The sequence below is a fragment of the Muntiacus reevesi genome, chromosome 18 (assembly GCF_963930625.1).
Source record: "Muntiacus reevesi chromosome 18, mMunRee1.1, whole genome shotgun sequence".
Classification (NCBI taxonomy): Eukaryota; Metazoa; Chordata; class Mammalia; order Artiodactyla; family Cervidae; genus Muntiacus; species Muntiacus reevesi.
The window spans coordinates 49,032,826-49,056,475 of record NC_089266.1 but is presented as its reverse complement, the minus strand read 5'-3'; the positions used below and the strand labels follow the sequence as shown (position 1 = coordinate 49,056,475).

Here is a 23,650-nt window from a genome sequence, read left to right as displayed (position 1 = left end):
TGAATTAAAAAAAGCAACGAACTGAATTTATTCCATTGTAAGGATATACTATATTTACTTATTCATCTGTCCAGTTGATGAGACACTTCATTGCTTCTACCTTTTGGTTATCTTGAATAATGTTCTATAAAGACAGAGATGTAAGTATCTGTTCCTGTCCGGCTTTTCAATTCTTTTGGGTATATAGTCACAACTGGAAGTGCTGGATCACATGGTAAACCTGGGAAACTCTGCTACTGTGCTGCAACATGGACAGATCTTGAGGACACTATGCTGAATGAAATAAACCAATCACAAAAAGGGAAATACTGTGTGATTGTGCTCTTGAGATATTTAAAAATGATTAGCACGGCAAATTCATATTTTAACACAATTTAAAAATAATAAAGAAAAGCGCAAGGAAATCTCTAATCAGTCTTGTAACGCTCACATTTCTGGTGGGGAGCAACTCTTGCAGATAAGCTAAGCTTTTGTACAACAGCTTTCAAGGGCTGTACCAGAGACAGGCGCAGAGCAGGAGATGCGCCCAGAGGCAAATTGGCTCTGCGTAAGTGAAAGAAAATCCAGCGTCAAAGGGTGGGGGGCTGGGATTAAAGCGAAAAGGAAGATGTTCTAAATTTTGTCAGCAGATTAACTTTCCTTAAGAATCACTCCACTAGGATGGAGAATTCTCTAGTGAAACCCTTGAGTATCCTTTCCTTTCACAACTTCCTTCCTAATCAAAAATGTCCTTAACGTCAGGAATGTCTCTTCTGCCCGTTCCCTTCTCTCACGAACCGCACCCCTCGGACCCCAGCTCCCAAAGATTCCATTTCTCTTTCAAGACGACTCAGGGCCACAGTCAGACCAACCGTCAAGGGTTACGACCCCGCCCAGCGAGTGCCAGAACTTGTGGGCGGGAGGACGGCCTCAAGCGCCCCGGAAGTCACCACCCCTCACGCGGGCGGAGGCCCCCGGGCCTCGCGGCTTCGGATTGGCCGGAGGTGGTGATGATGCGTTACGCGCAGGGTCTGGTCCCGCCCCTACGCCCCTGCGCGCGGCAAGCGTGAGGCGGGGCGGAGTGGGTGGCCCCTGGCGGCCATTACCCGGAACAATCCCCGGCCTCGGGTCAGGTGACCCTCGGCGGGGCAGGCGGGAGGGAGGGGGCGGGAAGAGGGCGTGAAGAGGGAAGGGAAGGGAGGGGAGGAGAGAGGAGAAGGGCGGAGTAAGAGGGAGGGGAAGGGGGCGGGGTGGGAGTGGGTCACGTGATTCGGCATGGAGGCGGTGGCGGCGCCCGGGAGGAGCCGCCGGGGCAGAAGCCGCACTTGTTAGTGTTGGGGGAGGTGGGGACCGGGGGACGCCGACACCGTCAGTCAGAGACGCCGAGGAGAAGGCGGGAGGGGGGTGGGGGCAAGAGCGGGCTCCGACCCCCGGCCGAGGGGATGAAGGGAGCATGGGCGCCAAGGAGTCACGGATCGGATTCCTCAGCTACGAGGAGGCGCTGAGGAGAGGTGAGGGGGGGAGGGGTCTGGGCGAGCTGCCGGGGAGGCCGGCGACGGGCCGCCAGGAGGGTGGGTGACCGGGGAAGGGGAGGGGAGCTTGAGGGCGTGGGGCGCCTGAGGCGGAAGGGAAAGGAGGCCACGATGGGGATTTTTGCGGTGGAGCAGGGTCGGGTGGGAGCAGGGTTTGGGGATTAGGATCGTGTGGACGGGGGCGAAGCCTTCCCAGTGAGAGGGGTGTCAGGCGCTGACAGGGCGCTGACCGTACCTCTGGTGGCGTTGTTCTCCTGGATGTGTCCAGGGAAGTCCTCCTCCCCTTTTTCCTTGGGTGGCACCAGCCGTTTGCAGCCCCCACCCCCCTTCCTTTACTGCCATTTTCTCCTGTCACTCGTTCATAAACCCTCCAGCAACATCCTAACCTCGTACCTAACAGCCCTGGCTGGAAGGCAGGGAGAAGGCGGCTGCAATGCTCTCTGTTCGCTTGCAGAAGCCCCTTCCAGTTGTGTGCTGTCTCTGCCGTTTCCAAGGGCTTTTTGCCAGTCTCTTGGGGGACTGTCACCATCCACCTCTGCCTGCCACACACCACTACCTGCCACCCCCTCACCCTTTGAGCGGCTGACTTTGATGAGAACGACCTGAAATTGAGTTGTGTTTGAGGTGAGATGAGACTGGACAGCTGGTGTTGCCACAAGACCTTGTCTTCGGTTTCATCGCCTCAGACATTGGTCAGAACCTTTCATTGCACTTGATCCCCAGTTCGCCTCGCCTCCCTCCCCATAAAATGGCATTCGGAAATCCAGCATTCTGATACTGTGTTATAGCTCCCTTTAGAGACCGGCCTTCTTGCTGCCAGTTCTAGCCTGCTGCTTATTGGCTCTGATGCACAGTGTGTTGTTAACAGCCCCAACCCCCTACCACTTAATCTGATACCACTGTCCATGATCACTAAAGCACACGCTAACTGGAAGTGTCTATTGCTCAGTTTATGGCCGGAATGTGACTTAATTTTTCATGACTGGGATTTGAGAGAGAGAGAGTGAGAGTGTGTGTGTGTGTGTGTGTGTGTGTGTGTGCGCGCGCCCGCGCGCTTGTGCTTGTATTTCTTGGTGAAAAGTTAAAAAAAAAAAAAAAAAAAAAACCATTAAGCAGCTTAGGTGTTAGGCATTTATTGTTAACAGGTTTCTAAGTCAAGAAACCAGCCATGCTCCAGGTGATGGTATTAGTAGCTGAAAAGAACTAGATTACAAGACGGGCATTCAGTATGAGAATTTAGTAGCGAACTCTTATTCGTATGTTGGAAGGAAAGGGGTAAGTTCATTGGGCCATCACCTGAAATTACATAAGAATTTTGATATATCCTTGTGAAATGACCAGAGTAGCAAAAATACGCCTTTTAGGTCTTTTTTCACCCTGTGGAACAGTATACTGATTGTTCTTATGGGCAATCTTGCTTGAACTTTTTTCCTTGCTTCAATATGAGAAATATTCCAAATTCTTGATGTGTTTCCAGCTCTAGTAGACTAGTCATTTCCGGGATGCTGTTGAGCCTGACAGGTCTGGCCTCAATTAGGCAATGGCTTACATGGCATGAAAGAGGACTTCAGTCAAACTGATTTACAGCTTCAAGGTTTAGAGTTGTTTAGTTTAAGTTTGAGGGTGATTTAGCTGACATTAAGGAATTCTGAAATTAAGCTTTTATCTAACTCTAGCCACATATAAAATAAGATTCTACCTTTGTAAATATAAAGGAAATTAACAGTTGGTGTATTTTAAACTGATTTGACTGAAGGTCTTTGTTCAGTTTGTTAGGAAGTTGTCTGCTTGTTGAATTTTAAAACCTATCTTTGAAGAGGTAGCAAAATATTTGTTAAAATCTTATTTAACTTGTTTGAATGAATTTATGTTTTATCATTTTTGCTGCAGAGAAAGATTAAGGCAAGAAAGAGAAGCAAGTTGATAAAACAACATTTCTAAATGTAAACCAGGAGCTTTTTTTAAAAACAACCTTTTATTTTGTATTGTGGTATAGCCAACTGGCAATGTTGTGCTAGCTTCAGGTGAACAGGGAAAAGACTCAGCCATACATGTGCCTATATCCATTCTCCCCCAAACTCCCCTCCCATCTAGGCTGCCACTGTATAACATTGAGAAGAGATGAGCTTTTTAAATAAATAAAAATAAATAAAGTGGGTAGTTCTTTTGAATGTGATACTGTTTGTTAAATGTCAGACTTTGATATAGAATTTTTTTAGTAAGGTTGTAGAAGGAATTTATAAAGCTTTTGATAGAGCTAGAAAATAGTTGGAGAACTTTTTTGAGGCATGTAAATAATCTAAATAGATACTAAAACTTACATCTGTTAGTCTTAGCTGCTTGCTTTTATTGTATAAGGTGAATGGGGAGGGTGATAGGACAAATGCACAATGTGTGTTATATGAATCATTGTACAAGTAAAAAACTATCTTGACAAACTATTGAAATACCTACTTGCTTGGCTTTACTTAAAAGTAGCGAGCCCTAAATAATGCCTAACCATAATCAGGTGGTATTAAAAAAAAGTCAAGTATGTATTGCCACCTTCAAATATGGAGTTACTGGCTGTTTATCTTGCTGAATGGGGCCTTGGAAATGCAGTGTTATGTTAATGACAGATAACACCTACTGGACCTAAGTGAAAGGGCAGTCTAGTGACTTCTTGTTTACATTTCATAAGCTCTTGAAATTAGAAGATTGCTTTTGGATACTATTTTAGCTACACTGTATATCAGCTTAATAAAAATTAATAGTTTCCTTGAAGTATACCTTAACCTTTTTTTTTTCCCAAGGAGATGTATTAGTGGTAACTTTTATTTTTGGCTTGTATCTCTATCTTTCTTAAATAGAACACAAGCTTTCCCTTGAAGGCTTGACTCTAGTTAAATTGCTTATATTATCTACAGTATAATATACTTACTATACTTTATGGATAGTGAAAATTTTAGCAGATAAGTTCTGCATCTCTTTACTTCAGTTCTTTATTGCATCTTAAGTTTGTGGCCGTGTATTCCTAAAAATGTATTCTAAATGCTTGGAGCATAGCATTAAAAAAAAACCAAACAAATGGAAGGAGTTGCAGTTTAGAGCATTTCAGAACTCAGAATATCTTCTCCAGTTTTTTAACTCTTTTTTCATGCTCCTCCTTTCCTTGCATCATTCTGGAAATAGAATTATAAGGCTTTTTTTTTTTTTTTTAAAGTAAGAATTGGCTAAATTAAAATTGTCCTTAGCTGCTAAATTGTGGTAATACAATACAGTGGGTAAATTTCTTCCAGTCCTTTTCTTTGAGTAGAATTTGGCAGTTACATTAGACTAAGCAGCTAGGCGATGTCAGGAAATTTTGTTGTGGATTCACATTTTGAAGTGTCTCTTTACTCATACATTCAGCAGACTTTTACTGAGCATTGGCTACTTAGACATTGAAGGAACAGACATGACTGAGACCCCCTTTCTTATAACCTGGGTCAATACAATGCTCTCCACTGAAATATACAGTATATACTTCAAAGTGTATGTAGTACTATCCATGGGAGGTGGGAGTAAAATATTAGGAATCCTATTTTAAGGTTGTTTTTTGTGTTTATTTGATAATGGGCATAATAACTTCTAAATGTTTTACAAATTAAATTTATAAATAACACCCAATGTATTAAGTGCCACAGTACTGTAGAAGGGAGTGCCGTGGGAGTGCAGAGTGTGCGGGAGCATCGGTGACCTGGACGCGCCCTGGCACCGTACTCGTTTCACAGTATGTGCTCAATAATTGTTAAAGAATTTAGCACTTAAAGGTCATTGTGTTTGCTAGTGGAATGATTAAGCATGTAGTAGTTGAAGACTGCAGAACTTCTCATTTTTCTTACCCACCGACCCTGATGTGCTCTAAGATGTTGACTCTTCAAGGTTTTATCCTCCATGCTTTATAGTATTAATATTAAATTTTCATTAGTATTACACTAACCCTGATGCGATGTTAGCTGGTTTAGTGTAACATATCATTGTGTAAATGGAAATTGAATTTCACATTTGGTACTTTCTGGGATGCACTGTTCTCTTTTATTAAGACACTAATTTGCCTTCATCGAAATTTGCTAAATTTACCAGTGAACTCTATAGCATTAGTGTGGAATGGTAGGTCTAGCCTGTTGCAAGTATGCCTCACCAACTGTTATTACATGTAAAGGAGAAAAACAGAGCAGTTTTTTTAAAAAAATGTATTTATTTGACTGTACCGGCTCTTCGTTGCAGTGTGTGTGCTCTAGATCAGTATGTGGGCTTTAGATCCCTGACCAGGGACTGAACCTACCTACCTGCATTGGGGGGCTTTCCTGGTGGCTCAGACGCTAAAGAATCCTCCTGCAAGGTTGGAGACCTGGGTTCAATCCCTGGGTTAGGAAGATCCCTTGGAGGAGGGCGTGACAACCTACTCCCATATTCTTGCCTGGAGAATCCCCGTGGACAGAGGAGCCTGGTGGGCTACAGTCCATGGGGTCGCACCCCTGCATTGGGAGCATGGAGTGTTAGCCACTGGAGTAGTTTGCTTATATGTAGTCACCTAAGTAGTTACAAAGATACTGTTCTTCATAATCTCCAGTTTGACACTCCATATGGAGTGTCAGTGACAAAGAGGAGATAAATACACCAGTGAACCCTGGATTTGGGGGGGATGAGCAGAATGAGGTGACATCACTTGACCATTAACGGCCTCGCCATTTACCAAACTGGACAGCTGTTGTTTGTTTTTTCTTGTTCATTGTTTGCCTTTGTGCTCAGTTAGTGAAACTTCACAGTGACAGCATTCAGGGTTGCCTTCCAGAAAGATGTGTAAGTTCCTTAGAGTTGGGAATATTGTGACTAGCCTATAGCCAGGTGTTTTCTCAAGAGACAGGAAAAGTTTTTGGCCCTTGATTTTATGATAGGTCACTGGAAGAGTTAGGAACGTGATTATTTTTGTTGCTATGACTGTAGAAAATCTGTTTTTGGAGTACTAGAGTTTAATGCTGAGAGTTTAAACTGCATTGTTAGCCAGCTGCAGAGGTGGAGAGATTTTTATTTATGAATTAAAAGTTGGTGGTTTGATAGTGGTACTGAGAAGGCTAAGATAGGACTGACTTCTTTTTTTTAAATTATATCTTACATTTAAAAAAATTACATTGGAGTATAGTTGATTTATAATGTTGTGTTAGTTTCCAGTGAACAGCAAAGCGATTCAGTATTCATGTATACATATATCTATTCTTTTTCAGATTCCTATCCCATTTAGATTATTACAGGAAATTGAGTAGAGTTGTCTGTGCTATACAGTGGATCTTTGTTGATGACAGTTCTTTCCATACCGTTTCCAGAAAGCGTGGCTTCTCTTTTCAGGGCTTGTTTATGCTTCTGTTTTTACCTTTTGGGCTTCATGATATTTGTGTTTAAATTGGGCCACCCACTCAGCCTCTTTCCTTTTTTCTACTAAGAAAGAGCTCTTGGAGGCTGGAGGTAGATAGTTGATTACTGACCCCAAAACCTGACAAAACCAGCTTTATGGTATTTACTGATAGTCAGAGGCCTTCTGTTAGAAGATCCATCTATTCAAAGATGAAGGCCTTCCCTTGTCATCCATTTTTATTAGAAATTTAATATTAATATAAGGCTCTCTTTATTTTAGAGAAATCCTGTGTTTATCACTATCTTGTGAACAAGGTTCAGGAAAATTGATGGTGGTTGCAGTCCTTGATGCTGGACTGCACTAGGAGCAAAACTGTGAGGTGTTATAGAGGAAGTTCTTCTGTTTCATTTCTATAAAGTTAGATTGTGTTAACATCTTACCCCTTGCAGAAAAAAGCTTTTAAGGTCTGCTGTGGTGTCTTGCCTTTTCCTAATAACTTGTAAAAGAGTCTAGAGAGATTGCATTGTGAGAAGGACTCTTCTATCAAGCTAGGCCTCTCCCAGTCTTCCATGTGACAGTAAATGGCACCGCTATTCCAACACAATTCCTAAAGCCCAAAATCGATAGATATCCTCGCTTCCTCTCTTTCACCATCTGACCTATCCTCTTATCCCCAGTTTGAGTCTGTTGCCTATTGTGTTATCTAGTCCAGTCTGTCAACTTCTGCACATCCTCACTGCCAGTACTCAGCTGCCATCATCTCTTGCTAGTTTCCCATAGTTTCCTAGTTTTACATTGCAGCCAGTGTAATCATAAAATTCCCATCTGAATTTTATGATCCTGTCATCCTTTTGCTGTCAACCTGTTTTCCTCTCAGCCTAGAAAGACTGTTTACAAATTTTCCCACATCTGGCTCATTCTTAATATCTGAAGTCCCAGCTCCAATTGCCTCAGATCGGCCTTCTCATATCATCTTACATGAAGAGGTCTTCTGTCAGTGTTGGGGCTGTTCTGCATAGTTCATAACTTGTGATTGTTATATTAATTGTCAGTCATGATGCTGCATTCCCAGTAGTTCCAAGATAGATTCAGTACCTAGTGTATTTTGTACTCAGCAAATATTGCCTGTTTGGGTGAATATATAAATGATGGAGAGAAGATTTGGAGAACCACATAATGTTTGTGGAGGGTAAAGAGTGAAGCGCTGACAGGGATGAGTATACTGAACAATATAGCCATACCAGAATTTCTTTTCCTTTCATCAACTTTGAAAAAAATTGCTAAAGATTTTGAATCGTAGTTAAAAACATGGGATCCTTAAAACTAATACATAATTTTGTGTGTTTAGTTCAGGTATTTAATCTAATAATGTACATTCCTGAGTAGTCATTGAGAGACTAGAATGGCAGTCAGTATTGTGTTTATGAATGCTTAAGAATGTCTTTTAGTAATATATAATATTTAGCAATTTTGTTCATGAAGTGATTTTTTGGAAAGAGATTTTTTTATTTCCAATTTATTTTTATACCTTGATATTCATATACTATTCATCCATAGTGACAAGTATCATTCTTTTGCTGGATGTGAGGTTAGAGTTGGAAACTTACGTGCTTCAAGTGTTGTACAGAGTTACTTTGGAAGCCGAGAATAAAATTCACATCAACATATAGAGTGTTCTCATTAGTTGTAAATAATCCAAATGATTTTAAACTAAATTTTATGAAAGCTTTAAAAAACAAATCTAACCTTATTTTTCTTACACTCCATGGCTAATGCCTTTCTTTCTCTTAGTCTTTTAGTTTTAATCTTTATCACAATGATATACACACATAATTTAAAATCAAATGATTTTACAGGGCTTGTTATGGAAACAATAGTACTGTTATTCCCTCTCCCAGTTTTCATCTAGCCAGTTTTCCTCTAGCCATCAGCCAGTACTTTGAACACTTTATTAATTTGGTCCTTATGTCTTGAAATAATATGACGAGGACTTGGATTTTTTTTTTAACACTGCTGCCACTCCCCAACACACACATATGTGCTCCTGTCCTCCCGTTTTCTCTTCTTAGTATGTGTATATTTTAATTTTGTTTAGAGATAGTTGTTAACTGTTTATATATTAGGCCTTTGTAAGTGCTCTTCTCAGCTAAGCTATTTAATATACTATGAATAGGATTACTTCCCTTTCCTGTACACTTTATTTCCTCTTAAATATTTCCTTATTAATTGCTTTTATTTTATTTGTGTAGGTTTCTATTTACTTTAATTCAGCCCCCAGAGTTGCCACCAAATGTTAAATCTATTCCATATGTTAATATACCTCAGATGTTCACTCAGTTCACCATATTAGGAAAAAACATTTCCTGGAGCCTTCTGGCCTGCTCCAGTCTGTACCTTTTGCCCTTGTGATTAAAGCCTAGCTGCTGTCCTGGAGATTTCCTTTGTTGTCCTGTGTTGAATCCTGTTGTCTGTGTATCTCTTTTCCTCTTTTTGGATTCACTCTTCCATTTTGGTGAGGCCACACCACACGGATTGTGGGTCTTAGTTCCCCAACCAGGGATTGAACCCATGCCCCTCTGCAGTCAAGGCTTGGAGTCTTAACCTCTGGAGTGCCAGGAAAGGTCCTAAGCTGGTGCTGTCCTTAAAGTTATTTTTATTTCTCTAGTCTTTAGTATCCGAGAAGCCTTCTTGTTTTGATCAACTAATTATCTTGAAGTTCCTGTTGAATAATCCTAGCAGGGAAGATTCATTGCAGTGATCAGTTAGAGAGAGACTGGGGTGGAAGGAAGACATTGCTCTAGAATGCAGTTTTCATGATCATATATGGTTCAGTGGTAAAGAACCCACCTGCTAATAAGGAGACATAAGAGATACGAGTTCAATCCCTGGGTCAGGAAGATTCCCCTGGAGAAGGAAATGGCAACCCACTCTAGTATTCTTGACTGGGAGATCCCATGGACAGAGGAACCTGACAGACCACAGTCCAAGCAATTGCAGAATCAGACATGACTTAGTGACTGATCAATGACAACATACCACTACTACTACGGTATAAAACTCCACGAGGGTGGGGACATGTATGTCTTAGTGCTGTATCCCTCGCCCTTACACAGGGCCTATCATATATTAGCTACTCGGTATACATTTGTCAGTTTTTTGTTTTTAAGAGTTACTTATTTATATATTTTTGATTGCACTGGGTCTTCATTGCTGTGCTGGGCTTTCTCTAGTTGTGACGAGCAGGAGCTGCTCTTCATTGTGGTACACGAGCTTCTCATTGCGGCGGCTTCTCTTGTTGGGGAGCACAGGCTTCAGTAGTTGCAGCACTTGGGCTCAGTAGTTGTGGCACATGGGCTTAGTTGCTCTGCGGCATGTGGAATCTTCCTGGAGGGGGATTTGAACCCGCCTGCATTGGCAGGCGGATTCTTATCCACTGTACAACCAGGGAAGTTCTCAATGCCTATTTGTTGAATGAGTGAATTGCATATCAAAACAATCTTTTCTAAAAGCTGGATTGAATTTTTAGAGGAAGCTTGGTTTGGATATATGTGTGTGTGTGCCCAGAAGCCTAAAACTCATGTTTTCATATCTATAGTATATATGTATTTAAATGCACCTTTTACTTTTAAAAAATGGTTAGTTGTATTAGGCATGTTATTATGTCATTTTTGGCTCTGCTTTAAAGTTGGTTTTGGAATCTATTGGTGAGCAGCTGTGGTGGGAAACTGTGATGGGTTTAGAACAGTTGTTTGATTAATAAATCTGGTTTAGAGATTCTTTAGTTTATGTAAGCATTTATAAATGAAGTCTTTCACTGTGTGGAATTTTATAGATCAGAAGTTATTCATTTTGTCAGATGTTGACTCAACCTCTTTATAGCTGATTATGGAAGGACAAATTGCCTATTCTTTATAGGCTTAGAGGTGTAGTAAGGAGCAATTCCCTAATGGTGATGCATTTTATATTGTTATATCACTGATACTGTCTTAGAGATTCAAATAGAAGTTGACAGGTGATTGCCAAGCAGATGTATTTAAATTACAAAGAAATAAGACATCATCTGAATGAACACTTGGCAGTGAATAATATCTCATAGAAAAATGTTCCATTTTGATTGGAGCATATTTCTTATTTCAGTAGAGTGTAAAACTAAATGCAACCTCTTTTTCTACAAATCTGCTTTTATAATGCATATCTCTGTGATTTAACCATGGGCCAAGGCCAGAAACCTAGTCATCAGTTGAGACTCTTCCTTTATTTCCTCTGTTCACATTTAATCAGTCACAGTGTCCCTTTGGTGCAGCCTTCTTACTGTCTTCTGTTCCTTTTCCACCTTTAAAGTCATTGCCTTAGGAAAGACCTTCATCTGTCTCCTGGGCTATTAATCACATACCCTTCCAGCCCATTATTTATTTTTCCACCAGGATAGTCTTTCTGAAATTCTCACTTGCCTTGCAGTGGAAGGCACCTGTACCCTCTGGTTTAAAGTCAGCCTAGCACAGCAAGCACTTGTGGTTTCTGTGCTCTGGTCCTGGCCTGAATGCTCTTTGCCTTTGAGAATGCTGCTTCCCAGATGTGGGAATGCCTTCCTATTATATAGTTAAGTGCACAAGTCTGACTGTACAGCTTGACGAAATCTTAGATGTGTACCCAAGTAACCACCATGTAAAATCTAGAAAAAGAACATTTCCCACACCCCACTAGGCTCCTTCCTGCCCTCTCCCAGTTGATACTACCCCTCAGAGGTAACCAGTGTTTTGACTTCTGTCACTGTAGATTAGTTTTGCCTATTTTTGAGTCTTGTGTAAATAGGATCATGTAATAATGGCTTTTTTTGTGCACAGTGAACTCATTTTTTAAAAAGTTGAGTATAGACTCATTTTTAAGGCCAAATTTTAAGCCCTTTCTCTATGAAGTAAATTCTTGAGAAGATTACTAGTGTCTTGAAATTATGGTCAGTATGTATTATTTTTATTTCTAGAAGCTGACATAGAGGCTGGCATGAATTGATGGGCATCTTTCTTCCTGCACTATCTACCTCATCAGATCCTCATCCCTCAAAACTAAACCCAGGCATCAGGTCCTCTCAGAAGCCTTCCCTGATGCTGCTCCTACTTTCTCTCCTGCTGTAATACCCTTTTATTGTAGTAGTTATTCCACTGCATCACAGCTACTGGTTTATTTGTCACCTCTAACTTACGTTGAGTTCTGAAATTCTTGAGAATGAGAACTCTGGGATCTAGAAGGTACCTGGCAGAGCTTATATTAAAATGTTCACAGAATGAATGGGCCAGCTTAGTGCCTTTTAAATTATGAAGAAAGCAGACAGAATGAAGCTAATAGTAATAATCTGGTAAATTGTGTTTTTACAGGATAAATTATGGTTGTTTCATGACATTTATGCAAATATTTAAATGCTCCAGGAATATAAATATTTAAAATTGAGTTACAAACTGGCTCTAAACTAAAATTATCGGAATTCATGAAGCACTTCATAGAAAATATGAAGGAAAACAAACACAACCTTATGTGCAAGGACTAGTAGATTTCTAATTTGTGTTATAATTAGCACCTTTGATTAAGGTTGAGTGCCCACTTTTTGCAGATGAGCAAAAAGTTTTATTGGTTCTGAGACAGTCATGTTTCTCATAAGCTGTAAAGACTAGAATGAATAGATACAAGAGAAAAGTCGTGTCAGAAGTCCATGTAATTTTTAGAAATGTTTTCCATGTGGTTTACACAATTTGATATTACTCCTACTTTAAAAATTTTAACTTCTCCATAATAAGCATTATATGGGCTAATTGGTTGGTTCTCCTCATTTCAAATTTCTGTCATTTGCCTGGGTGACGTTTTCTCTACTTTCATCTATTTTAATAATTTTATATTGTATGAAGTGTTGGACAAGCCTGATGAGGCTGGAGTATGAATGGTTTCATCTCATTCTGCTCATCTTTTTGGACTTCTAGATTTGCCTAAATCTTCCTGTCTTCTCTGGAACATTACTGAACTATCTAGAGCTTACTACCCTTGAATTCCTGTGACTCTTAATTTGTATCCTTATTATTTTATTATTTTTACATATGTATGGTGGTGGTTTATGTGTATGTATTCAATCTTCCTGCTAGAGTGCAAGTTTCTTGAGGAAGAATCTTTTTTCAAAAAAAGTCACTTTGCACAGATAGATGTTCAGCATTTCTTGGGTGATCTGGTGACTAAGACAGTAAAGAATCTGCCTGCAATGTGGGAGACCTAGGTTTGATCCCTGGGTTGGGAAGATCCCCTGGAGGAGGGCATGGCAGCCCACTCCAGTATTCTTGCCTGGAGAATCCCCATGGACAGAGGGACCTGGCAGGTCGCACAGTCCATGGGGTCGCAAAGAGTCAGACACGACTGTGACTGAGCACACAGCACAAGAGATCCAGATGGTTACAGTCATTGCTGACTTTATATGATTATGATGTGTTGTACTTTATATAAAATCAGTAGTTATTTTTTAGTTTTGTTTTAAGATACATGCTTGACCCTCTGTGTTCTGTGGCTTTTGTATCTGCTGATAAGGAGGACTGACTGTATTCATTGTACTGCTCCATTTAACATAAAGGACTTGAGCATCTGTGGAGTTTGGTATTCTGGAACCAGTTCCCCACAGATACCAAGGGACGACTGTACCTTTTAAATTTCATTTCCGTGTCTTCATCTGAATGTTTAAATAACATGTGGCTCATACCTCAAACTTTGTAGGAATGTAACTGAAGGTTACAATTATAGGTTCAAGAGAACAGCACTGCATAGCAGTTCTGTTTGTATTGGAAGAATTTATTAGTAGACAGGCACTTGTAGGTGGCACTGGGATTTAGAAGACTTTTGCTCATCTTAGATATTTGTGTCAGTTTGAGGATTGGAAAATGCATGCAGGATATCTACTTCTCTCTGGTGCCTTTGTGATCCTGACGGGGTAAGCTAAGCTGAAAGGATAGACTTGTCTGTTTATCTTAGTATCTTGAGTCCCTATACCTGGAATGATAGATATTTATGCATTTCCCTATGCAAGTGAAAACACTGCAAGTGGATTTTTCAGCCTTTCAAAGTTTTCACATTTATTAAGTCCTTCACGATTATTTCCTGATAGTTAAAAAAGAAAACTGATTTGATGGTTGCACGTCTGTAAAACCCTTTCTAAGCTTTGTGTGTGTGTATTCCTAATATTAACAAATAAAATAAATATACTTTTCTCATATATATGAGAGAAAGCAAAATTGTACTCAATTATGATTGCTGATTGTAATAGAAATATATATAGCTTTATGACTAGTATTTTCAACTATGTCTTAACCTTGTAAGGAACTTCTGAAATGTTTCATGTGAATCTTTGTCTCATCTTCACAAACTCAGGTGTGTGTCATTTTTTTTTCTGACTTCAGTAATTTATTATTACTATAGTAAACTACTATAGTAAATTGTCTATAATATGAACTTTACTCTTTGAACCATTTAAAAGTGCATACTTCACTGCCATTAAGTGCATTTCATGATATTGTGCAACCATCACCAGTATCTATTTCAAGAACGTGTTCATTGTCCCAGACAGAAACTCTATAATTGTTAAATAGTAACCCCTCACGTCTCCCACCCCCCAAGCCCCTGGTAACCTTTATTCTGCTTCTACTCTGAATGTGTCTCTTCTATGTACCTCAGGTGGAATCTTGCAATATTTATCCTTTCATGTCTCATTTCACTTAGCATAATGTTTTCAAGGTTAATCCATGTTGTAACATGTAGCAGATTTCATTCCTTTTTATGGCTGGATAATACATATATACTACATTTTGTTTATCCATTCATCTGGACATTTGAATTGTTTTTACCTTTTGGTTATTGTGAATAATCCTTTTAGGAACATTGGTATATAAATATCTCTCCAAGACCCTGTTTCAGTTCTTTTGATATATACCTTGGAGTTTTGTCCAGTCGCTAAGTCGTGTCCATCTCTTTGTGACCCCATGGACTGCAGCACGCCAGGCTCCCCTGTCCTTCACTGTCTCCTGGAGTTTGCTTAGATTCATATCCATTGAGTCAGTGATGCTATTTAGTCATTTCATCTTCTGCCACCCTCTTCTCCTGCCCTCTGTCTTTCGTTGCATCAAGGTCTTTTCCAGTTGAGTCAGCTCTTTGCATCAGGTGGCCAAAGTATTGGAGCTTCAGCTTCAGCATTAATCCTTCCAGTAGTCAGGGTTGATTTCCTTTAGGGTTGACGGGTTTGATATCCTTGCTGTCCAGTGGATTCTCAAGAGTTTTCTCCAGCACCGCAATTCGAAAGCATGTTTTTTGGTGCTCATCCTTCTTTAACTCATCCAACTCTCACGTCTCTACATGACTACTGAAAAAACCATAGCTTTGACTATACGGACTTTGTTTGCAAAGTGATATCTCTGCTTTTTAATATGCTGTCTAGGTTTTTCATAGCTTTCCTTCCAAGGAGCAAGCGTCTTTTAATTTCATGGCTGTAGCGCTGTCCACTCAATGTTAAACAGTTTGATGAACTGCCAGATTGCTTTCCAAAGTGACTGCACTGTTTTACACTCCCACCAGGAGTGTATTCGAGATTGCAGTGTTTCCATAACCTTGTCTACACTTGTTATTTGTCTTTCTTTTTTCTTCTTTATTTTTGATGTTTATTTTTTATTTGACTGTGTGGGGTCTTAGTTGCAGCAGATGGGATCTTCATTGTGGCCTGCGACTCTGTTAGTTGTGGCACATGGAACTTTGTTCCCCAGCCAGAGATCCGACCCGCATCTGCTGCATCGCAGGGCGGATTCTCCAGGGAAGTCCCTATTTGCCTTTCTTTAGCCACCCTAGTGGATAGCAGTTTTGATTTGTATTTCCTTAATGGCCAGTGATGGTTGATCATCTTTTTCTGTGCTCTGTTATTTGTGTATTTTCTTTGCTTATTTTTGAAATGAGTTGTTTGCTTTGTTGTTGTTGTACAAGTTCTTTATATATTCTAGATATTAATCCCATGTTGGATATATGATTTGCAAATATTTTCTCCCTTTGTGGGGGATGTTTTTCATGCTCTTGAAAAACAAAGTGTCTTTGGTGGTCAAAATTTTGATGATGTCAGGTATTTAGTTTTGTTTTTAAGTGTTATAGTGTTATAGAGTGTGTAGAAGATAAAACTAAATCCACAAAAAACTCAACCCACAGCTGTAGAAAGCCAGAGGAGAAAGAAGCCTACTTCCTATATCCAAAAGACCTCCCCAAATAACAGAATCCTTTGGACATAAGTAATATGCACAGGCTGTGGGTAAATTAAAAGCAAACAATATTCATAAAGGCAGTGCTGTCTGAAATGAAAGTTCTGGAGAGCCAACTTTATGATTAAATTTAGCCAGGCTGGAAAATTGGGATATTCATTGAGGAACATTGTAAAGATAAACCTCTATCATTGCAAGTCAGTTCAGTCGCTCAGTCGTGCCTGACTCTTTGCAACCGCGTGGACTGTAGCACACCAGGCTTCCCTGTCCATCACCAACTCCTGAAGCTTCTGCAGACTCACGTCCTTTGAGTTGGTAATGCCATCCAACCATCTCATCCTCTGTCGTCCCCTTCTCCTCCTGCCTTCAGTCTTTCCCAGCATCAGGGTCAGTTCTCATCAAGTGGCCAAAGTGTTGATTTCCTTTAGGAATGACTGATTTGATCTCCTTGCAGTCCAAGGGACTCTCAAGAGTCTTCTCCAACACCATAGTTCAAAAGCATTAATTCTTTGGCACTCAGCTTTCTTTATAGTCCACATCCATGAAAGTAGTCTCACACGACTACTGGAAAAACAATAGCTTTGATTAGATCCTTTGTTGGCAAACATGTGCACAAATGATAATTGGTAGCCTCACAAGGAATGAGATGTGCCTTGTGTCTTTATCAATTCTAAGGAGGCCTAAAGCCTATGTGTTATATATGCTGCCAGAGTAGAGACCATTTTATTGTTAAGATGGTACTTAGTGATGCAAATAGCGTTTATATGTCTTAAAATCTTATGTTTTTGTAGGCACACTTTTAAAGAAAGTTTTGCCTTTTTTTTTTTTTTTTTTTTTTTAAACTTTCTACCCGGAAATAGATTCTCAAAAGTTATATCTTAATGGGCATATAGAGATTAATAGGTGAGTAATACTGGGTGATAAAATACTTTCTGTAAGAGGTTTATTTTTACCTATGTAACCTCACAGATGTAGTTCTTTGCCATATCAAAATTGTACTATAGCAGTGTTCTTAGTGTGATTTTATTAGAGGTTGTCAGCCATTCATATAATGATTCTTACTTCCAGAAGATTTTCTCTCTTGGCAGTGGCTTTTTAAAACTTAATATATTGAAAAAAACTTCTTTTCTAAAAGACTTAAGGCTGATATTCTATGTTAGTCTGAATATTTTTTCCCCAGGTTTTGACTGAATAGCTGACTTTAATCAATTATTAATACTTTAATGTTGCAATTTAGTGCAATTACAGTAGAATAGAATACTCCAAGGAAGAAGTTAAATTTTCTTCATTTTAAAAAAGTTGAAAAAATCAGAATATAATTGGCAAAAAAATTGATAGGAAAAATGCAGTGCATATTCTGACCTACTGTTTTTTGATTACACATATTGGGAGATATGGGTTATCCTTTATTTCCAAATTAATGTAGAAATTAGAAATTTGTTGGAAAAATAAAAAAAGACATGTCAAAATTAGTATTTACTTTTTTCACCTTCCTCCTGCTGACATTTTGTGCTTAGAATTCACATCTCAATTCTGATTGTCATGTTAGACTTATTTCTACAGCTTTCTGTCAGATTGCTTCTACTGGTGTTGATGGGATAAGGGTAATCATAACTCTGGCCTTATCCATAGAGTATACTCAGCTCTACTACATTTAAAATAGGAAAAGGAAAAACAGTTTTAACCAGAGATAATTTAGTATATGTTATTTATACACTTTACAGGTTTGTGTATATATGTGTTTGATCCTAGAATGCAAATTCCAGCATTATGCTATATAATTTATGGTGCGTTATAGGTATTTCTTTAAATGCTCAATAATACTGTTCATGTAGTACACTATAACTTAAATTATCGGAATTAGTGTTTTTTTTTTTGTAATAAAACAACTTATCAAGAGTAGTTTCAGGCTTCCTTCTTGTATAACTTAAAATATGGAGTGGACCTCTTTTCTTTGTGAATTGTCATATTCCTTTTTAAATATGGATTAACTTCCAGTACTTTTTCTTTTGTGCTTCCAGTGTTGTGAAGGTAACTCTGAGGTTTCCTTAAAGGTGGTTTTTTTTTTGCACCTGTGTTGCTTCCTGTAGGACATCATCATTTTCAACACAACCACTGTCCTTATTTACCTTTCACCAAGTTCCTCTAAATGCATATCTAGTTTCTCTTAAAAATTAGTAATATCAATATTTCTATGGTCAGCTGTTACTTCTAAATCTCCATTTATGTTCATTTTGAATTTAGCATTATTTCTTCATTTATTTACTACATTTTTTATCTTTGTTTATGAGTTTCCTCTTGGTTATCCTTTTCCATAAAATATGGATTTATTATGCAAGTACCTTTGCTCTCCACGTGAGAACTACATAACAGATGCTAAGTGACCAATTATAGACAGACTTTTAGAGAAGTGACATGATTTATCACTGATCATGATGTGCCTGTTTGCATAGAGATTTGTGCACTGAAGAGATAGCAGTGAAGTTTGGACTTTACGCAGTTATTTACAGTTAATATAATGTGATAACTGAAATTTAAGCTATGTTTTGGGGGGACTTGGGTTATTCAGCTCAACTGTAGTAACTGAAATTCATGCATGTGGTAACCATACAAAGCAAGGAATGCCTTTGTATTAGGAAGAATAACTAGTTTCTCTACAGTTCGTAAAATAAATGCTTTGATGAGGATTTGATTTCTCAAGAAGGAAATAAATGTGTGTGTGGTTTGTAGAATAAAAAGGACATGTGTGCTCAGGCACTCAGTTATGTCTGACTCTTTTGAGACCCCATGGACTGTAGCCTGCCAGGCTCCTCTATCATTGGGATTCTCCCTACAAAAATAATGAAGTGTGTTATCACTTCCTTCTCCAGCTGATTTTCCTGACCAGGGATCAAACCCGGGTGTCGTGCATTGTAGGTAGATTCTTTACCTACTGAGCCACTAGGGAAGCCAAAGGACATGAGGCTTACCTATATAACCTCAGTTTTTTCTTACACTTAAAAATTCTACGAGCTTACTGCTTTTAACATAGACAATGTATGATGTGCTTACATTCTGTGGGTAGATTTTTAGATGCTTTTTGTTTCTTACCTACCTTGTGAAATTGAGTAACAAAGATAATGTTATTTCACCCCCAAAATTTAGTAATGATTATTTGTTTTATATTGTTTATATTTAAAATAATTATGAACAGTTTGTGTCCAAGTAGATTAGTAAAGTGAATTATATTCACACAATGAATATCATATGCTCATTAAAACTGATACTGTAGAAGAATATTTAATAACATGGAATGCTGTTCAAAATATGGTTCAGTGAGGAAAACAGTATAATGTGTGATCTCATTTTTGTAAAAATGGTATACATGTAAAGGAAAACAAATTTGAAGAATATATTGCAAAATATTAACAGATTATCACTGTGTTTGAAGTTGATGGTGTTTTTCTTGTCTCCTTGTATGTGTGTTTTTCAAAAAAGCTTAAGTTGTATTTTCTCATTACCAAAAAAGAGGCAGTATCACGTTTTATGCCACTTCATGAATGATGTGTGTTTCTTTCATATCTAGCTGTAATAAGGAGTTCCATGTCTTTTGATATTCCAGTGAAATTAAAGTCCCTTTGAAATTTTAAATATTTATTTGTTTTTGGCTGTGTTGGGTCTTAGTTAAGGCACGTGGGATCTTCATTGTCATGTGCAGGCTTCTGTCCAGTTGTGGGGTGTGGGCGCCAGAGCACAAGTGCTCTGTAGGTTGCAGCACCTCGGCTCCCTTGTTGGGGCTCGTGGGCTCAGCTGCCCCAGTGCAGGTGGGACCTTAGTTGCCCAACCAGAGATCAAACTTGCATCCCCTGAATTGGAAGGTGGATTCTCAGCCACTAGACCACCAGGGAAGCCCCCCATTGTAAATTTTCTGTGACTTTTTTTTAAGATTAAATTTTCAGGTTAATGTATAAATATGTTTAGTGTGCTTTCTAGCCATTATGAACATGGAGTTGTGTTTTATGGAGCTTTCAACAGCTTTTATTAATTTATTCCCTTTACCATTTAACAACTTTTCAAAGTTTTTTGTGCTGCAGAAAAATAGAGGCTATTTGCTGGTATCACAATTAAAAGTGTTTCTGTTGACAGAATATCAGGTTAAGAGCTTTAGGACTTATTGAAAAATATTCAGTTTTTTCCAATAGAAGAAATTTTTCTAAAAAATGTATATTTTCTTCAAAATCACAGTTAGGAGAATGATTTGATAGCTGCCTCTCTCATTTGCTTATAAAAAAGATGTTTTGAGTTTATCATTAAAGTAATCTAGATAAGTTCCTGTTAAACATTTGAATACTACTTTATTAATCTGAGTTATATAGAAAAGTTAAAGGTAAATTATTTTTAAAGTGTTCAAGTAGAAAAAATAAAGTTGAATAGTAAGAAATTACATTTCTTTCACAGATCTCTTCTGTGTGTAATTTGTAAGTTCCTTTTGCCTTTCCCTCCTTTTAAAACCTTTATAGTTTGTTAGATTTGACAAAAGCACTTAGATTTCTTATTGAAATGAATAATTGGATGATTAACTTTTTTTATTAAATGCCTGTGTACTGTTCTAGGCTCTGTTGTGAGTGCTAGTTGTACCAAGATAAGACATGATATAACCTTCAGGGCCTTAGAATTCATGTAAGATAAAGCACGGTCATGAAGGAGAGTTTGGGGGTGAAAGGAAGAGGACTGAAAGATGCTGAGGTGACCAGGTGGCATTGTAAGAAGTAGGGTAGTATCTATTGAGAAGGAGGGAGCATTGTAAACAAAGGCAAACAGGATGTCCTCTAACACCCAATAGCACTTTTGTCAAATGTGTTTGAAAATTAAGAAGCAACACAATAGCATTACTGAAAAACTGGAAAAGGGAGAGAATTTCACTGATGATCCTGTCACTGGACATAGCCAGTCATTTGCTTTTACTTTTTTTTTCCGATAAATGTTTTATATTATTTTGCATGTAACACATGCAGTTTTATATCTTCTAGTGTTTTCTGAGATGTCTATTTTTATTGGTGCCATACATGCATATAGCTCAAAGGGGTAAATAATTTAAGATTTGTTGAATAATAAGCAGTTGCCTTATCTTCATATTTTCTCCTTCTTACAAGAGGCTATATTCTAGGCATTATCTGTTGACTTCCTGACTTCTTAGCATGTGAATTTATCTTTCTTCCCCTCCTTCACCCTGAACTGCTTCCCCATTCACCTCTCCCTATTATTTCATCCTACCACTACAGTAATATGGTAATTTTGATTATATATATATTCAGTGTTTACCTTAGGACCATGTACATATCATTCACAGTCAATGTTATGTAGTGAGCTATGATTTTTCTATCGCAATTTTTTTTTCTTAGTGCTAATAAGGGTGGTTTTATTTGCATTTGTTTAGTGTTCCTAAGTAAGAATCACTAATTCAACCCTATACTCACCTCTCAAGATTATCAGATGTTATCAGTTTCTTCTAATGTTTTCCTGTAGCCTTGGAACTCAGCTCAAACTAGACTTTACTCTTTAAACTAGTCCATAGTTAGGATCCTGGGAATTCCTTCTACCCTTATCCTGGGGCTTCTCCTGTACTAGATCTTTGCTACTTTGTCAGGCGAGTGTATGCTGCTCGGTTCTTTGTCTCGTCACAACAAAGATTTGGAGTGATGGACATTAAAGCCCCCTCTCGGCGGGTCACAGCTCTTGGGTTTTGGACAGACCGTGTTATAGCTCTCAGGTCTCGAACATGTTATAGCTCTTAGAGACATCAGTGTTACAGCTCTCCTTTATTTAAAAGATAGCAGGAAAATCCATCTTCGAGGCGTGAGGGCACGTGGATCCAAAGACTAGAAGAGAAGAGCACCCCATCGTGCAGGGGAGAGAGAGAGAGAGAGAGAGAGAGAGAGAGAGAGAGAGAGAGAGAGAAAGAGAATGAGCGTACGCACGCTTTGGGGGGAGAGAGAGAGAGAGAGCGAGCCAGCGAGCGAGAGAGAGCCCTTTGGCTCCTCTTTTTATATGTTTTTTTCTTCGCCCGGGCCTGTCCTATGCAAATTGGGCTTAGGCTGGAGCGCTGGTCTACCTGAAGTCCTCATGGTCCTCGGACCTTCCTTAGACTTTCCTCTCTTCTATTTTTGCGGGCTTTTCCCTACCTGTCTTTTAGCCACCGCCGTTTTGGACTTCTTTCCCCTATTCTAACTACCTAACACTTCTATCCCATATCTTCTGCTTTCTAGATTTTTCCTTGTTTTGATTTCCTTGAGGAACTTTTTGAGCATGAGTTTATCTAAGGTAAATTATTAAAATTTTTAAGTCTGAAAATATATGCTTTTTAACAGTGTAAGTCTTTTTATTTTCATAGCTGGCATTACAAATAGCATATTGATAAAAACAAAACAAAAAAACCGCTGTACTCCACGAATTCCTAACTGTTACTGTGACCACATCATTTAAGCTGTATGGACTCCTCTACTTCATACTTTTTATTTCATTCAGCAGCTGTGGATATATGTAAATCTGAAAACATCTTAATTCTGTCCTCATACTTAACTGAAAGTTTGTCTGAGTTAGAATTCTAAGTTAGAAATCAGTTTTCTTCAGAATTTTGAAAAAGTGTTGCTTCATTTTTACCCTGACTTCCCATTTGCTGTTGAGATATCCAGTGCCATTCTAATTCTTGAACCGTTGTCTTTGTTTCTGTTTCTGGACGGTTACAGGATTTTTATCTAAAATGTTCTGAAATTTCACAGTGATGTCCTTTAGTGTGGCTCTGTTTTCACCTATTTACCACTAAAAATGGAATCCTTTAATCTGAACAGGAAATGAAAAAGAATTATCTCATAGGTGATTTCCTCTCTTAGATTTTCGTTCTTTTTGCAGCTCTTATTTGGATATTGAACCTCCTGGACTAATCCTCTACTTTTCTTAGCTTTTTCCATCTTTGTCTTTTACCACTTTGAGGGAGATTTCTTTAAATTCACCTTACAGCTTTTCAGTTGATCTTTGCTTTTCTGCTCTCATTTTTAAAAAATTTTTAAGAGCTCAATTTTTTATTGAAAAATTTTCATGTGGTAAATTTACGTGTGGTGAAATGCACAGATCTTAAATGTACACTTCAATGAGTTTAAAAAACATGCATTCATGTAACCTACACTGCTTTCAAAATAAATCTTAAATGTTTAGTTCAGTGAATTCTGACAAATGTTTTATAATTATGTTATTACCCAATTCAAGATATAGAATATTTCCATCACCCCAGAAAGACCCTTTATGCTTTTTTCCCACCATGCAATTATTCCCACCCACCCGCTGCTGCTGCTAAGTCACTTCAGTCGTGTCCGACTCTGAGCAACCCCATGGACAGCAGCCCACCAGGCTCCTCTGTCCGTGGGTTTCTCCAGGCAGGAATACTGGAGTGGGTTGCCATTTCCTTCTCCCCTACCCACCAGAAGCTTCAACTTTTCTGACTTCTGTCACCATATATTAGTTTTGTTCATTTT

At 38.7% G+C, this 23,650-nt stretch overlaps 1 protein-coding gene across 1 annotated transcript in view; it reads left to right on the top strand.

Moving 5' to 3' along the window:
* Window positions 1-1,279: 1,279 nt before the first annotated feature.
* Window positions 1,280-23,650, top strand: part of USP32 (ubiquitin specific peptidase 32) — a 191,785-nt gene continuing 169,414 nt past the window's right edge. Inside the window, exon 1 of the mRNA XM_065908924.1 lies at window positions 1,280-1,490. Coding sequence (XP_065764996.1) covers window positions 1,433-1,490 — 58 coding nt within the window. The 5' untranslated portion in view covers window positions 1,280-1,432. The remainder of the gene's footprint in view (window positions 1,491-23,650) is intronic.